General features: G+C 55.2%; 1 protein-coding gene across 11 annotated transcripts in view; it reads left to right on the top strand.

The window, feature by feature from the left end:
• CDK5RAP2 (CDK5 regulatory subunit associated protein 2) overlaps window positions 1-16,524 on the top strand; it is a 153,323-nt gene that overhangs the window by 83,639 nt on the left and 53,160 nt on the right. For 9 of the 11 annotated variants that reach the window (XM_077913111.1, XM_077913116.1, XM_077913107.1 and 6 more), the window contains 4 exons: window positions 1,162-1,290; window positions 7,632-7,727; window positions 9,542-9,729; window positions 15,202-15,634. In XM_077913111.1, the coding sequence (XP_077769237.1) occupies window positions 1,162-1,290; window positions 7,632-7,727; window positions 9,542-9,729; window positions 15,202-15,634 (846 nt within the window). The remainder of the gene's footprint in view (window positions 1-1,161; window positions 1,291-7,631; window positions 7,728-9,541; window positions 9,730-15,201; window positions 15,635-16,524) is intronic. The other 2 variants (XM_077913110.1, XM_077913108.1) reach the window with 1 other exon arrangement.

The raw sequence follows: 16,524 nt of genomic DNA, 5'->3' as shown, positions 1-16,524 counted from the left end.
GAGGCAGAGGTAGCAGACGTGGCACAGGAGGAGAGGGGAGTCCTCGGGGGCTGCAGGTGCTCACTGGCTCACAGGAGGCTTTTCAGCAGATGTGAGGCCTGAAGTGGGTTTTGAAGGATGACTAGGAGTTTGTCTCGGTGGAGGTCTTCTCTGCAGAGGGAGAGAGAGAGAGACCAGTAGGTGTAAGCAACTAAAAGTTAGAAATAGAAAGGAGAATTGAGAATTCGAGTGTTTGGGGAGGAGTGGAACAAGGAGCCTTGAGGCGTTTCAGTTGTTGAAGGTTCTTCAGGGACGCGGGGACGGTGAGGGCAGCTGGGAGCACCTCCTGTGGCGACGTGTAGGGGCGGGAAGGACGCGGCGTGCTTGGCACTTAGTAACTGTCTGCAGGGCCGGGGCGTTTTGCTCTTCTCACCCCAGCCTTGGTGGGGCCCAGGTGTCGTCGCGGTTCCCGGTGCTGGACGCCTCCTGTGTAGTCGGGGGGCTGACGCTTCCTCCAGTGAGGCGTCTGCAGAATCACTAGCCGTTGGGGTAGAAGCTTGAGGGGAGGAAGGTAGTGCTTGATTGTGGTGGCCCTGGGCTGGCAGGACCCGGGCGCACGGAGGGAGGAGCCCTGGGCTGGGAGCCCGGGGTCTCAGCTGCAGCCCGCTTGGCCCGTGGGGAGGCAGCTGCCCTTTCCCCCGTGGACAGGCCCTCCGGCCGTCCTTATACGTCACGCGGTGCCCCGCACGTCCCGCCTGGGGCCTCGGGCCCTCCGCCTCTCTGTGTCCGCTCCTCGTGGAGGTGGGAGGAGTCCGGCAGCCTGGCCCCCCTCAGGACGTCTGTAGGGAATGAAGGGCTGAAGCTTGTGGCGTCTTTGAGTAGCTGTGAGTTGCTTTGTAACTGAAGGTGATGAGCACCACTGACGTCGCTGGGTCGGTCGGCGAAGGTCGGTGCTGAGGGAGGCCCCTGACACGTCTCGGGGCCGTCCGCCCGGGCTTGTCCTCAAGTAGGAGCTGTGGCCCGATCCCGACCGGTTCCCGCAGCAGCCGGGAGGGGTGGCGGGGGTTCGAACACAGGCGTGCGGCTGCGGGTTTCAGCGCGCCCTGAGCGGAGCCAGGGGCCGGGGCCCGGGAGGCCGAGGTCGGCTGGTGGGCAGCCCGTCTCCCTCTGCTCCGTCCGCAGGTCAGTGACCTGATACAGCTGGTGAGGGAGCTGCACGCGGACAACCAGCACCTGAAGAAGACCATGCTTGATCTCTCGTGCATGGGCGCCCAGGGCGGGGACAGACTCGGGTCGGCGGCACAGTCGCAGGTAAGAGCAGCCGGGACCGGCCCGCGCGCCTGCAGCCGCCCTGGGTACGTCTGCGCGGACACGGCGGGCAGGTCCGGCAGTGCTGGGCCCCGAGCCGGCCCCGGGGTGTGGCTGCGGGGGCGCCTGCGGCTGAGCGTGTGGCCTCAGAGGGCCCTGGCCAGTTGCCACGCCGCCCAGGTCGCTCGGGGCGTGTCCGGCCGTCCTAAGGAATCCCTTACCATCGGAAAACAAATGCATAAATGCATTTTCATTTACTTTTTGGGTTAATCTGAGTTCTGTGCACCCCCTCACGGTTGGGGCCTCCGGGCTGGGGTGGGACTGCATGCGTGTCGCCCCCCACGCGGACCCAGCTCCCGCACTCTGCCGCCGTGGGGGGGGGCCGCCAGCCTGTCCCGCGCCCTCCCGCCCGGCCGCCCGCCGCAGGGGTTTCTGCTGCTGGTCTCGGAAAGTCCGGGGGGCCAAGGGTTAAATCGGGTGTCTGGGCAGGACCGGGAGGCGGCCTGCGGTTTGGGGGCCGCGTCCTCGGCCTCTCCGGGAGCGCTCCGCCTCAGGAGAGACGAGGGACGCCCCAGCCCGCCTGGCCCCCTGGGGGCCTCCACTGTCGCTGTGAGGCCCTCCTGTCCCTGTCCCTCTTGTCCCCCCCATGGCCGGCCAGCGGACCACAGGGGAGCTTGGAGTCGTGCGCTGGGAAGAGCCGGCCGTCGCTGCCCTTAGCCCTGATGCCCGCCCCCCGCCCCCCTGCCTCCGCGGCCAAGCCGGGCAGAGCTGATCTTGGCGCCAGGCCGGGGCCCTTCTGTCCGCGGGCCCGGGCTCCCCAGTCGGCCCACAGGTGCTGCAGGGTGCAGCGTCGGGCCAGGCCAGGCGGGCCTTGGGGCCACAGCGGGCAGGAGGCTGTGCTCCTCGGGTAGATGCTGCACGGCCTGGCCATGCTCTTTGACGGAGCGGGTGTTATTTATGGATCTTAGCCTCCAAGGCTCCACCTAATTTTGGAAACAAAGAATATCTGCAGTCCGTTTAGGGAGAAATAAGTCTCTTGGTTTGTTTTCTCCCAGGCAGCATCTTTAATAAGCAGCTCATTCCTCACCTACTTCATTGGAGTCGTAAATGGCAAGTTTGTTTGTTCACTTGCCCTTTGAACAAAAATCTGTTAAATGTCCCATTATGTTCTTTGGAGAACAGAGGCTTTTTCCTCTTCCCACTCTGAGATCTTCATACCAGCCGGTTCAGATATGAGCCATTTGTCAGATTGCACTTCACCTTGACGTTCTCTCTGGATGCTGCGTCCTGGCTCCCGGTTTCCCGTCTTCCATGAATAGGATGGGAAGGTCCGAAGAGCCACCCGGGAGGGAGCTGTTCCCACAGGGCCCTTGAGCTGAGGGAGGAGAGGTGGGATGGCGCAGACGGGACGCTGCCGGGCCCTGGGCGTGCGTGTGGTTCCCCTTTGATGGGGCCTGGAAACGCCCGGGCTGCCCGTGGCCTCTCTGAGCGGCAGGGCCTGCGGGGGGGCTGGGCACTGGCCCTGCTGCCCGGAGCCTGCAAAGCAGGAAGAGGGAGGGGAGAAAGCGAATCTGTTCTGTGTTTTCAAAATTCAGTATTTTCTCTCTAATATTTAATTAGTCAACAGCATCGGGTTAAAATGGAGAAAAGAAATTACCCGAATCCTGTCACTTTAAAACACGTACAGTTATTTGACATTTGGAATCCTTCCTTCTCTGTTTGTGTATATGGACACGTGCAGGCCCACAATGCATATATGGTTTTGTTCCTTTTTTTTTTTCAATTGCTGTTAGGTTACAGCATCTTGTTTTATCTTATGAATGAGCTGAAATTTAATTAATTGCTGCATTATTGTTGGACACGTAGATTATTTCCAGTGATTCGCTGTCTTAAATTACTTGATGAGTGTCTTCGGACACAAATCTTTTTCTGGGTTTGGGTTTAGATTTTTTTCCCCTTAGACTGTATTCCCAGATACGTAATTTCTAGGTCTATAGGTAGATACAGGTATAAAGTAGGCATGTAACTCTATTTCCTATAGGCTCCCCCTGCAACTTTGAGTTTGACTAAGGGTATAAGTAGTAGGAGGCCCTTGGTGCAGTTTGTCAGGTTTGTCCTCAGAATGGTTGCCTGGGCTTGGATTCCCTCCAGCTGATTGGGACAGTGCTCACTGCTGCACATGAGCAATTCACTTAGAAAACAGAAAAGACTGAGAACAGGTGTCCTTTGGTTTTAAAGGGCATTAAAATAATCTCTGATCAGTTTGCTTCTATTTCTTTGTGCTTATTTTTACTTTTTTAAAAGATTTTATTTATTTATTTGAGAGAGTGAGAGAGAATGAACAGGGCCGGGGAGGGGCGGGGCAGAGGGAGAAGCAGACTCCCCACTGAGCAGGGAGCCCGACACCGGGACTCGACCCCAGGACCCTGAGACGGTGACCTGAGCTGGAGGCAGATGCTTCCCCGGCTGAGCCACCCAGGTGCCTTCTTTATGTTTATTTACCGGTTATTAACTTACACATTATAGAAAACGTGGTTGAGAATTGATGAGCAGGCGTGATTGGGGCCGTGAGCCTTGCAAACCACAAACCGTGTGATGTGCGGAACTGTCCCCTCGGGCGGGTTGTAGGCTACGTGTGTGTGCACGGAAAGAGCTAGTCTGTTATTATTTACTTACATCATCAGTTTTAGAAAGGGCTAGGAACTAGGATTTTTTTTTTATTTATTTTTTTGGCATGGAGGGAAAACATGGATTGAGGGACATCATGTAATTGAATGCAGGTATTGGAAGGGCTGGCTGCTATGTTGAATGAGAAATAAAGGTGGTGTGACTCCCGAGGACAGACGTAATGCTCAGAAGTAGGAGGTGCTTGTTAATTGTTAACTTCTGCTATTAGTAGCAGGATAAAGTGGAGTTTGTCGGAAGCAGATTGGATTTCGTTAAAAGGACGAGGTTTCTAAGAGTTTGACCTCATAAGTTATTATGAATTTTACATGATTTATAAAGAGCCCTCGACACGGTGCCTGGGATATAGTAGGTGCGCAGTAGAGCGGTTAGTTCACTGTTTGGAGTCAGTCAGGGGGAGTTAGGACGAGAGCCTTATTCGGACTCTGTGCGGGGTCGTGTGTGTGGCACCGTAGGGCAGAGCTCCTAAAGTGCGACGTGCGTGGGACTCTCCTGGCGTCTCGTTAAAACGAAGGCTCCGGTTCCGTGAGCCTGGCCTGGGGCCCGAGAGTGTGCGTCTCCCGTAAGCGTGTGGAGCGGAGGACCAGGGGTGATCCTGGTCCTTTGGTCTCAGCTCTCACTTTAAAAGACTGTCCCTTGGCGCGGGCTCTCGGCAGCGCTGCCTGGGCGCCAGGCGGTGACGTGGGGGCGGGGTGGCGCCCCACCCGCGTGGGACGCAGGGACGCAGAGGGGCAGTGTCTGCGAGGGTCAGGTACTCTCAGAGGTTGCCAGTGGGGCGTTCACATGTGGAGGAGGGACATTTCTCTGTGTCCACACGTTTAATTTCTTGGCCATTGGTGGAAATTGAGTTTACTTTTAATTTCGACCAAGTCAGCGGAGGTAAAGAGGAAGGAAAGTTCATCCTGTCTCACTGCTCAGGCCGTGGTGTGGCTGCGGTCCTGGGACTGAGGAGAGACTCCCGGTACCTGGACTTGGAGTGCCCTGGGGTAAGCCGTGTCTCTCTCAGCTCCACGCACGGGGCCCTTCCTGTACCCACGGGGCCCGCGGCTGGCTCCCCGCCGCCCCTCCCTGGGCTGGCGTGTGCTCCGTCCCCTGGGGGACGGCCCCGGGGACCTCCCACCTGCAGCTGGGACCGCAGTTCTCTTGGGAAGCTTGGAGAGGGGCCGAGAGCTCAGCCACCGGAGCTGCTGGGGAGCCAGAGAGACGCGGTTGTTGTTTTGTGTTTTAAAAGATGAGAGACACGTCCCCCCAGCATTTTAGCCTGAAGAAATTTAAACACAGCAGAGTGAGAAGAACCTGACAGTGAGCACCCACGTACCCCCCCCCCCCCCTTGGATTGTCCTGTTAACACCGCCCGGGTTTCCATCGTCACCCCCTTACCTTTTTGATAAATTTTAATGTAAATGACTAAGTTCCACCACGATTACAAATACACTTCCTTCTTCTGAAATACTTCAACATACACATCTTAACTTCATGGTGTGTTTATGGTTATTTTTTCCTTTAAGGTTGAGTTCACATATGTTGAAATACAGAAATGGCAACTGCGTATTCGCTAAGTCTTACGAATGTGCGTCCCCCTGTACCCCACGCCTCCTCCGGACGCCTCGTGTCCCTCCTGGGTTCCCACGGCTCCCGCAGGCCCCCACTTGTGTCCCCCATGGGCTAGTTTTGCCCGCACTAGGCTTCCACATAAATGGAGTCCGCACGTAGACTCCCTCTTGTGTGAAGCTGCTTTCTGTCGGCGTTCTGTTTCTGGGATTCATCCGTGTTGTAGTGTGAACCAGCCACACGTTCCTTTTATTGCTAAGTAGCATTCCCATCGTGTGTAAATATATTAAAATTTGTTTATTCATTCGGCTATCGATGTGCACTTGGGTTGTTTCGGTTTTTGGATATTATGAAAAGTTGGTAGGAACATTCCTGCATAGATCTTTATGAGGATATTGGTTTTCATTTTTCTTGATGAATACCCAGGAGTAGGATTCCCAAGCCACAGGGTTATTTGTTTTAGAAGATACTGCCAGTACTTTTTCCACAGTCGTCTGACCTTTTGTACGCCCACCAACAAGTTTGATAGTCCTGGTTGGTCCTTATCACTTGAGAATGTTTTAATAATGAGGAAAGATGCCACTAGAGAGAGAGAAGCACCTCATCCACATGTGGAAACTTTTATGCGTTGGTAAGTATATTCACATGTAGCTAGCCTGTTTAATGGTCAATAGTTTAGAAGCAGTAGTTTTTTTTTTTTTTTTTTTTTAAGGATTTTATTTATTCATGAGAGACACAGAAAGGGAGGCAGAGACCCAGGCAGAGGGAGAAGCAGGCTCCATGCAGGAGCCCGATGTGGGACTCGATCCCAGGACCCCGGGGTCATGCCCTGAGCTAAAAGCAGATGCTCAACCACTGAGCCCCCGTTGGGCCCCTACAGCTCTGATTTGTAAGGTCATCAGTCCTGTTTGAGCCTGATGACAGATTTGGATATGGTCAGGTTGAGTGTGTTCTGGTCCTGGAAAGTTTTCTATAAAAATGACTTAAATGAAGTCAGTTTGCTTTGTTTGGTTTGCTTTCTTCCAAAATAAGGGTTTCCTATAAAAGGAAGGTCAGAAGAATTTAAGTTGGTCTGCGGAAAGTATGGACTAAATGTAGGAATTTGTAAATAAAACTGTAGCGACAGAACCTTAGAAATCTCGTATGTACAACAGCACCCGGGCCAGTGACTCAGCGCCCGGTTTGTGGTTTTGACACTTTGCCGCGGAACTTACAGTTTCATTGGTGAGGTGAGGCTTGGTATAATTTCTGAACCAGTTTTGACTGATGACCTCCCTGGGTGGCCACCTGTCCTCTCTGTTTTTATTTGCTTTAATCCAGGTGTCCCAGGACTAGAAGTTCTGCTCTTCCAGCGAGCTGAGATCTGGCCCCCTTGAGAACATCGTATTGTCCATTCTGCGGAGTGCAGAGTGCAGAAGCTTTGGGATTTACACTTCTTTAAAGCATTAGGGATTCATGCAATCTTTATAAAAAAAAAAAAAAACGTTCTTCATTTCCAAAGCATAAAGTTATCGTCAGGCCAGCTCGATACTCATTAGCGATGAGGACTTTTTGTCAGCAAAGTGACGGCGTTGTGGGGACTGTCCATCTCGGGTGTGTGACAGTCCAAGAAGAGGTTTATGCCCTGTGCTAAACTGGAGAAGTGATGCATAAATCGGGCACAGCATAAATTTCATTTACTGCCTTCTTGCTATTTGATGTTTTCAATTCCATCAATAGCTTTTCTCCAAAATCTTGTTACTTTTATATAATCTGAAAGTGAATTTAGCCATGGCAGGAATGGCAGCGGCACAACAGACAGCATATTCAATTTACAGCAGCTCGGGGAAGGCCCTGCAAGGGCAGGGGGAAATGGCTTTTGTCATTTCTTGGGGAATTTGTCCTTCAATTATGCTTGGTTCTAGGCAGCTGTGTGTGATTTGCTAGAACTAGCATCTCTAACTTTGGTTAATTTTTATTTCATTGGCTTTGGCATTCGTTTCTGCCTCCTTTTCGGTTTGTTTTTTGTTTTGCATTAAAAAAAAAAAGACATCACTGACTTACTCATGCATATTCATGCTGCACACTTTTTTGGGTTGCATTTTCACACCATTCCATGCTCCATGTAGCTTTTGGCTAGCAAGGAGGATGAGGACACGACCAGAATTGGAGCGGATGACGAGAATAATTTCCCGAGTGACCAGCATTTGGAGCAGAGTGACAAGGTAGGGACGTGGCAGTCACCTCCCAGTTCCATGCTCCCCTCTCTGTGCCCAAGCCAGCCTTCCTGCTTGGAGTGAATCCGTTGGCTTCTCCGTTCCTTCTGCCCGTGTCGAGCACCTGCTGTGTGCCAGTGGGGAGCCGAGACGCTAGGTCTCTTCCTTCTCGTAAGTTCCAAACAGGGTGGTAGAGCCAGTTGAGAAACAGCGAGACCAGGAGTTGCCAATAAAAACAGGGTTGTTGTCAGAGAGTAACAGGCATCGGCTGCTGGAGTTGGTCAGACCTGTGGCGCTCTAACCGACCCATTTGTTGTCTGCGTTGGAGACGGAGCCCTGTGAGGGGAGAGGATCTCTCCAGGGCGCAGGGCAGGTGAGTGACCGAGTTGGGAGGGGAGCCCCTCCCCTGCAGGAGCTGCGCTCAGTGGAGTCCCAGATCACTTCGCTGCAGCGTAGGACGCCCTTCTCGGGGCCCTCTCCAGTCTCCTGATCTGAAGCCCCGCGTGGTGGCACGTGGGCATCGTTGAGAACGTTCCTCCAGTCACATTGATACTGGGCATTTGGGACAAACGTTCTCCCGAGGTTGAAAGAGCCTGAAAGCCTGGGATGCGATGGACAGAGGAGGCTGCAGTCTGGCATTTGTAACCTTCCAGGCGTTGAAGTTCTTGAAGTCACAAGTGTGAGATCATCAAAATGTCGGTGGTTTTGGAAAGCAAAGCAGTTCAAAGTGGGGATCTTGGAATTAGGTCTTGAGTCTTGGTCTTCATCTTTGTGACCTCAGTTAACCCTTGCGTAGGCCCTCAGCCCGGGTTTTTTGGTCCTTGAAGATAATCCATCCTTGCTGGAGTGTCTGTGATATTTCAATTAGTGCATAGAAGGGTATGTACGAAGTGCTCAGGAAATGCTATGACTCTTCTTATTACGATAGTCCACATTTCCTTTCTTTGGAACTTACTTATTTAGATGGACGTAATAACTAGATTGGTGGCAAACAAGACCCTATAAATAACTGCTCATTTGTGTGGGTCTTGTCTTCCATTTAATAATCTTAATCATTTTACAAGTGTGAGAGAGGGGTGTGATGGCTAGTGTACGTGCCACCTGCAGTAATGAAGTCGAGGGCAGTTATTTATAGACTGGGAGAAGAAGTTTAGAAAGAATGCTAATTGGAGCACCTCGGGCATGCCCAACACAAGCTTTAACTCGGCACATTGTTGGTACCACTCCTCTGGGGCCCTCAGTGACCCCAGAAGATGGATCCGTAAATAACAGCTCCCTGGGAATTAGGATCTCTCTACTTTCCTAATGAGACCAATCAAAGTCATGTTAATTAGCGTGTCTCTGTAAAGAGTAAGGCGCTTTCCCGATTTGTAGCGGGGAGGATGCATCACAAGAGGTAGATGACAGACGTCTGAAGCGTCAGGCATGGCCTGGGCTCCCGAGGAGCGGGCCGGGGGGCGAGGGGACATGGCCGTGGCAGGCGGGACACTGTGCCAGGACCTTAGGTGAGGCAGTCATCTCACTTTATTCTCACGGTCACCTTGGGAGGTGGCGTTACTCTCCACGTTGTGCGGATCAGGGAACTGAGGGTGAGGAGAAGTGGCGTGACCCGTCCGCGCTCTTGCACAGGCACCTCCCCGCCCCGCCACAGGGCACGTGTGGGCCTGCGAGCCGGAGCCGCGCTCTGCCCTGCCTGCTGCGCTTCCGTTGCCCTCAGGCTTGCTGGCGCTGCCCGTTCGGTCGCTGCCTCCGCCCTTTCTCCCCCACGCACGGCCCTCCTCTCTTCCAGGGGCCGTGTTTTGACCGCATCCTCTGCTTTGCAGGTCGTGGAGGACTTTTCCAAAGGGGGCTGCAAAAACGGATACTCGAGGCACACAGATTCTAGCATCCTAGACTACGATGGAGCCCACACACCTGGCTGCCCCGGAGACCAGAGTCTAGAGGAAGGCGAGCTCCTGAACCTGCTGGCCCCTTTTTTCAACGAGAAGGCCACGTTGTTCCTGGAATCCAGGTAGACGTGGGGCCCCCGCACTGCTTTTTCTCTCGAGTTTGAGGGGAGAACAAACTCATTTTGCTAAATGGATTTAGATGGTGGTGCCGTGGAATTTAGCTGAGCGAGCCCCTGGAACGTCTTGGAAGGAATCTTGCCAGTCATGCAATTAAGTAATTAGGCTGCGCGCTGGTGGCTGGGAGGGGACTCCGCAGAGCCGCATGCGAGCCCGTTACGGAGAGGAAGAAAGCTTTCCTCTGGAGTCGGCCCGCGAGCCCTGGGGAGGGCGAGAGGAACAGCCCCCCTGGAGTCTCCTCAGGTTCTGCACCAGCTCAGGAGCTGCCGCTGTGGTTGTGACTCGCTGGTTACGTTGAGCTTGAGCTTGAGCTTGGTTTGTCTTCTCGTTGTGCTGGGCGTCGTCCGTCCTCTGTGAGGGAGTAGTCGGGGGTTTGCCTTAAGCCAGAAAAGGAGAAACATTCAGTACATTTTGTATTTTTAAAATTAACCCTTCGGGAGGAGACTGTCGCCCTTGCACATTCTTCCAGACCATGGCGACAGCTGCCGGGCGGAGCCGCGCCTCCCTCTCTCAGGGCCCCGGCCTCTCCGACCTCTTCTCGTGCGTGAGGAGGCAGACGGCGCACCGTTGGAGGAGCCTGGCAGGCAGGTGCTGTGCGTCCGGTAAAACTGTCCAGTTCTCTCCAGTGGAGGCAGAGAAGCGGAGCCCAGAACTCCTGCCCGTGACTCTTGGCAGGAGCCGGGACCCCTGCTGGTTCTTGCACTGCTGGTGCACCAAGCCTCACAGAGGCTTAGCTAAGAAATAAGGACCGGACCGTTCTGCTTTCGAGCTCAGGCAGGCTGACCCGCCCCCGGTGCCTGGCATCTCACACTTCTCTAGCTCGCGTCCTGTTGGGGCACATGTCTAGGGCCGTTCTGGTTTATTATCACAGGGACCTGGTGACCACAGTCAAGGCTTGAGAGACAGAGGATTTTCTCCATGTCAGGGTCCCAAGTGTCCCCTCCGAGAGTAGGGATGCCACCCTCTGAGGACCTCCTGGAAGGTGCCTGGGTGATTGAGCTGGGGAAAGTATGGCGGCCGCGGGGGCATGTGGCGAACCCGGGCACGTGTGCCCCCTCTACTGGGCCGGAGCCTCTCAGCCCTACGCGACAGAGTGGTACGGGCACCTGGGCTCCCAGCCTTCCAGGCTTTCGGTGGAAGCCCCAAATTGTATCCTACATCTCTTGATTTTTAAAGATGTGGACCCCTAACTACATATTTTAAAGAAAGCATCTCCCGCCTGCCAGGCCAGCCTGTGACATCTATGGTTCAGTTACCTGTTCCCTGTAGGTTTCTGCTCCACAGCTTCCAGACCGCGTTGGCAGTTGCAGTGTGAGGACAGGGTTTCTTACGCCGGCCTACGTCTGTGGCCCTGTCTTGTTCCCTGCACAGCTGCCATTCGCACCGGACCACTGAAGCCCGTGACGGTGCAGTCGTGGCCCCCCAGGCCCTCCCGAGGGCCCCTCCGGGGTCTGCACCCTCTGGCCCACACCCTGGGCACCATAGGCCCAGCCTCAGTTCACCCTCACACCAGCTTTGTGCGCTGCTCATGTTGTTTTCTTTCTTATAAACGTGGGAGCTGACATTTGGGGACTTGACATTCCTGTAGCTAGGAAGCGCTAGAGCCATTGGAGAACCTTCTGGAGGAGTCTTTTACAAACACTCATTGGGCAACCAGGATTTTAATTGGTCAGAGAAACACTATTCTTCTGCTTGGGAGTCCCCTCCTGTCCCAGCCGCCACCGTCTCTTGCCTGGACTCCAGCAGCGCAGGCTGCTCTACTGTCCACTCTCCCCAGAGCAGCCAGTGATCGTTTTGTAACTTAGGTCAGATCATATCTGTTCCATGCGTACGACCTTCCAGTGGACTTCCATTGCCCTTACAGGAAGGTCAGAGCTGCTCACCCTGGAGCCCGCCTCTTTCTGTCCTTACCATCCACCCCCCAGCCACACGGAGCTCCTCTGTGCCTCAGACACCTCAGGGCCTTTGCACCAGCCGTCCCTCTGCCTGCCGTATGTATGTGACTGGTGGTGTCTCAGCTCCACATCCGCCCTGTGGACAGGTCCTTGCTGAGCACTAACAGGAGTCCTGCTTGCACGTGGTCTCAGGACTCCCTCCCTCCCTCCCGCGGCTGATGGTCCTGCTCATCACTGCTGTACGTTGTCTGATTTAGTTACCGACATAGGCGTGGACGAATGTCGTCTTAATGAAATGCGAGCCCCTGATTCCTTTTCACCACGCATGCCCACTGCCGTGGTGGCAGGTGAGAGGTGCTCGGTAAATACCGAAGCGTCAGTGCAGACAGTTAGAAGCTCAGCATCACAGCAGAAGGTAAATGGGGAGAATTGGAGAGGGTATAGTGACCCCTGGGCTCAGGAGGATCGGGCTGCCCCGATCTTTGTTCTGCCGCTTTGCTAGGGGATCTTGAGTCTTCGGAGCCCATTTCTTCATCTGTAAAGTGGGGTGAGCTTTGGCCCCACCCCCCAGGCGCACGGGGAGGCCCGAGTGTGCTTGGCGTGCTTAACGACCCGACGCCGCACGGGCTTCGCAGCTGCCGGCCCCCCACGGCCTCGCGCCGCGGCCCAGGTCCTTGGGAAGGCCGTGTAAACGGTGTCTGCGCCTCTGACCAGACCCTTGACCGAACCGTTAAACAGGTCCTGATCCGGCGACGGCTTGGTGGATCCGCTGCGCAGATCTCTAGCAAAGTCACACGTGAGGGGTTTGTCTAACAGCACCCCCACCTTGGTATAGTCTAATGGCCTCTTTCACCGCCTTTTACTGCCCGTCTGTAAAGCCTGTTTCCTGCGTTTTATTGTATGTTGTTTGGTGGTGAATAACGGTCCTCCTTTGGCCGGCTGAATAGCAATTGTCATTACTTTTAATCTATATTAAGGGAAGGAGAGGAAAGGAAAATTTAGTTTAACATGCGTAAAGTGCCAGCAGTCTTTTTAAAGTCTGGGTTTACTAAATTTTAAGATGCTTTGTGTAGGCTAGATGATTCCATATTCGAAGTGAAAAAATGTACCGTACATTTAAATTCTGTTTTTCAAACCTTTAATTTTTCCCGTGCCTCCGTGTGCCGAAGCTGTGGTCTGAACGGAGTCGCCCCTGCCCCAGAGCTGGGCGGTGGGATCCGGATGGGAGTGGGGCCTCCCCGCTGCCCTCGAGGGTTCACGGCCCCGGTCACGTGTCGCAGGCGCAGATACAGGGCAGGGGCCATCGGGCGTCGCGCCGAGCGTCGGTCCCGGGCCGGAGGCAGGCGAGAGGATCGGCAGAGGGAAGAGAGCGCAGCGCGGCCGAGGGCCCCTTCTGTCCCCCGCGCCCGGCCGGACGCCGGCCTCCCTCCTCCTGCCCGCCTCTCCCTCCGTCCTCGCCTGCTCCAGTCCCTGCGCCCACCATTTCCTGGCGCTTTCCTGGTTTCCTTCTTCTCTTTTTTTTTTTTTTTTTTTCTTTCTTAAATGAGTCCTTTTTCTTCTTTTTTATTTTTAAGTCTTTATTTTTTTATAGGAAAACTGAAGAATTCTTTTATTTAGTGAGAAACAGGTGGGAAACGGTAGCAGCTCAAACATCTCCTTTATTTTTTAGGTGATTTACACATACTTATGTGAAGGTCTTCGGGTTGCCTTATTAATTTGATTTTCTCGAGTGTGGACGTTGGGCTGTGGCCTGTCCGCCGTCGTAGTGGGTTGTGCGTGCAGGTTTGGTTTGCCTGTGTGGACACCCCCGGCCCCCCTTCTCCCGTGGGGGGAGCCCCTGACTTTTCCCTGGACTCCGGGAGATCTCCACCATAGGGGAGTTAAATTTCTGGCCCCAGTGCTTTCTGCAAATGCCCCCTTTTTTCCTGACTGCCTCTCCTCCTCAGTTTCTCATGTTTGGACAAATTTTGCCTTGACTTTGAGGCCTGTAGCGCCCCTTACGGGGTTTTCTGTTATGCCTCTTCTGCTGTCACGGGTGTTTAGAGCGGCCTGGGAGGGGCGGAGTGTGTGCTCCCGCCACCCCCGGACAGGAGCCTGTGCAGTCCTGCCGCACGGCACGCGGGTGGCGCCCGTGCCACAGAGCCTTGCCCGGAGGCTCCCCTGTGCCCCCACGCGGACTTCTCCCTGCCTCGCTTCCAGCTGCGCCTCCTCCCTGGTCACCTTGGCTTTCATGCCGAGAACGTCCCGTTTCCTTTGCCCTGGCTGACCTCCCCTCGCCTCTAGAATCCCTTCTCTGGCATCTCCTGCCTCTCCCAGGCTGGGCACCCCGGGATCGGGGCTTTGTAACCCCCTAAACTTGCACAGGGCCCCTGTTCCCCCTTTGACCCCGTGAAGCAGTGATTTCTCAATGTCCGTGTCCGACACCAGGCTAAGTCCTCGCAGGTGGTCTTGCCCCCTCGGTGTCCGTCGGGCACCCGGCACAGGAAACACAGGCATTCCTCTGAACTGCGCCCTAGTCTTTTACGAGCTCCCTCAGTTTGGGTTCCCAGGAAAGCGGAGCCCAAAGTAAGGGCTTGGGTACACGTGGTCTCTTTGGGCTGTGACCCCGGGGAGCAGAGGCAAAGCCAGTCAGGGTCCATGACCTGCGTGCTGTGGACAGCGCCGGGGACGGCCTAGAGGTGCCGTGCCATTGGCCCTGTGAAGGCGGGACGGGGGACGTGTGTCCCAGCAGCTCTCTTCCCCCCACTGTCTGAGGGCTTCCCCTGCCCACTGCCCTGCTGGGGGCCTCAGGAGCGCTGAGGAAGCCCCAGGCCAGTGGAGAGAGGCAGGGAGCACCCCAGACGGGCCTCTTCGTGTCCCGGGTGCCGTCCTCAGTGTCCACGCTGCCGCAGCTGGGCGGGCTCCATGGGAGCACGGGGCAGGTGGCCAGGGACACGAAGGTACCGCTCCCTCTGTGCTCTCTTGTTTAATCCTCGTTGCCGTCCTTGGAGGGGGATTACGTTACTTCCAAAGAATCTCTGACTTAGAATTTGAAGCCATTTTCGTGTGATTTCAAAGCCACTGCTGTTTGTATTACGAGTCGTTCGCAGCATCCCTTCGTTGAGGGCCTGTGTCCCGGGCCCTGGCTGCACAGGGTCCACCTGGGTGACCAGGCCACCCGGGCCGTACTCCCCTGGATGTAGGACTGGGCCGGGGGCAGGTGGACCTCGCGGTTGGCAGTACTTGGTGACCCGTCTGCTCCCGTTGAGGCCCAGCCGGCACCCGCACAGCCACGCGGGCCCTCACTTGCTGGGTACTTGTGTCAGGTGATTCCCTTCTCCGTGAGATAGACCTGCCAGGATCCCCAGGTGGGGGGGTCACGAGGTGGTTGGGGTAAAATCCTGGGCTGTGGGTCCTGGCACATGGTGCGTGGTTTAGACAGACGTCGGGCCAGTCAGTGGAGAAAACTTGGGAGACTGGGCGGGGCACAAGGCTACGGCATGAAACCTGGTTCTCCCACTTCCTTCCCTTTTGGAAAAACAGGCCAGACCTCCTGAAAGTGCTGCGTGAACTGCTCTTGGAACGAATGCGCTCGCTAGAGCAGGGAGTTTCCGCAGAACACCTTGATGGGAAGACCGAGAAGTCACTGACGCCGGTGGCCGTTCAGCTAGGAGGTGAACTAGGACACCTGGCCCATGTCGACTCGTCGTCCAAGTCCCGTGATGACCCGAGGTCGCCTTGGACAGCCCGGCTGCTCAGGGCAGGTGAAGCAGCCACGCGGGAGCTGAAAGATGCCTCCGTGCAGACCGTGGCCGCGGAGGGCGACACGCTCAGGTTCACAAACCAGGGCAAGAGAGGAGTTTGGGAAGAGGAGCCCCCAGACGCCACGTTCCACGCTGAGGGTCAGCCGCAGAGCTTGTGCCTGGTGCCAGGGAGGCCGGCCGCTGCCCTCTCCTTCCCCAGTGGGGCCGACAAAGTAAGCTTTTCTATAGATTATTTATTTATTTTCTTTTTTATACAAGTGAAAGGCTTAAAAACTCAACTCTGATCTCACTGCTTTTTCTGATGTCTGTAAAATCCGGTGTCTCCCCCTGCCTGCCCCTCGTCTGGCCTCTCCCTAGAGGCGTGTGTTCGTCTTAACCTCCCCCCCGGCCCGGTCTTCTCCGTCTGTACATCATGACATTTATGCAGTTTTCCTTACAGAGCTGTATTTTTACATCTGTGTGTAGCGTTTTCTTTCCTGCTGTGTATCAGGACCATGTTTCCTTGCGGTGGCTCTGAAATATTCCATTGTGGGAAATGTGCCAAAAGGTGTAGGATTTTCACCCACTGGTGGACATTTCCTTTTGCAGATTGCAGTGAAATTGTGATAGCCTGACTTTAGGAGTAGGGCCGAGCACCTCGGTTTTATCTTGTGCGGGCTGTGTGGCAGAGAGGTACTGTCCTGGGGCTTGGTCCACATTTCCCCGGAGATGAGGAAGCCCGACTCGCAGTGCCCACAGCGAGCCCGCAGCTAAGGGGCTGAGTGGAACCCCCCGCGGCTGAGTGCTCTGCTCTACCCTTTCCGAGGCTCGCCCCCCGCTCCTTCTGGCCCGGCGTGGTAGGGTCCGGTTTTGGTGGGGGGAATGCATTTGGCTTCAGTCAAGACGCTGTCTCGATGCTTCTCCTCAAATACCATCAAATATGCCACACGATTAAGAGCCAGACTCTCTTGGCAGCGTTTGATTGGACCTTTTGCTAAAATCCTCCCGGGCGGAGGGGTTGGGCTGACGCTCCCCAAAGCGGAGAGATGTCAGTGTTCTGGTGGAGAAGTAGGTCATGTTTCTAATAGAGCGCCAGTGATGGCTGTTGGTGTTCTTGTTTCTG

The sequence above is a fragment of the Canis aureus genome, chromosome 10 (assembly GCF_053574225.1).
Source record: "Canis aureus isolate CA01 chromosome 10, VMU_Caureus_v.1.0, whole genome shotgun sequence".
NCBI classification, from domain to species: domain Eukaryota; kingdom Metazoa; phylum Chordata; class Mammalia; order Carnivora; family Canidae; genus Canis; species Canis aureus.
The sequence above is the reverse complement of the archived record's forward strand: the minus strand, read 5'-3'. Positions and strand labels throughout refer to the sequence as shown.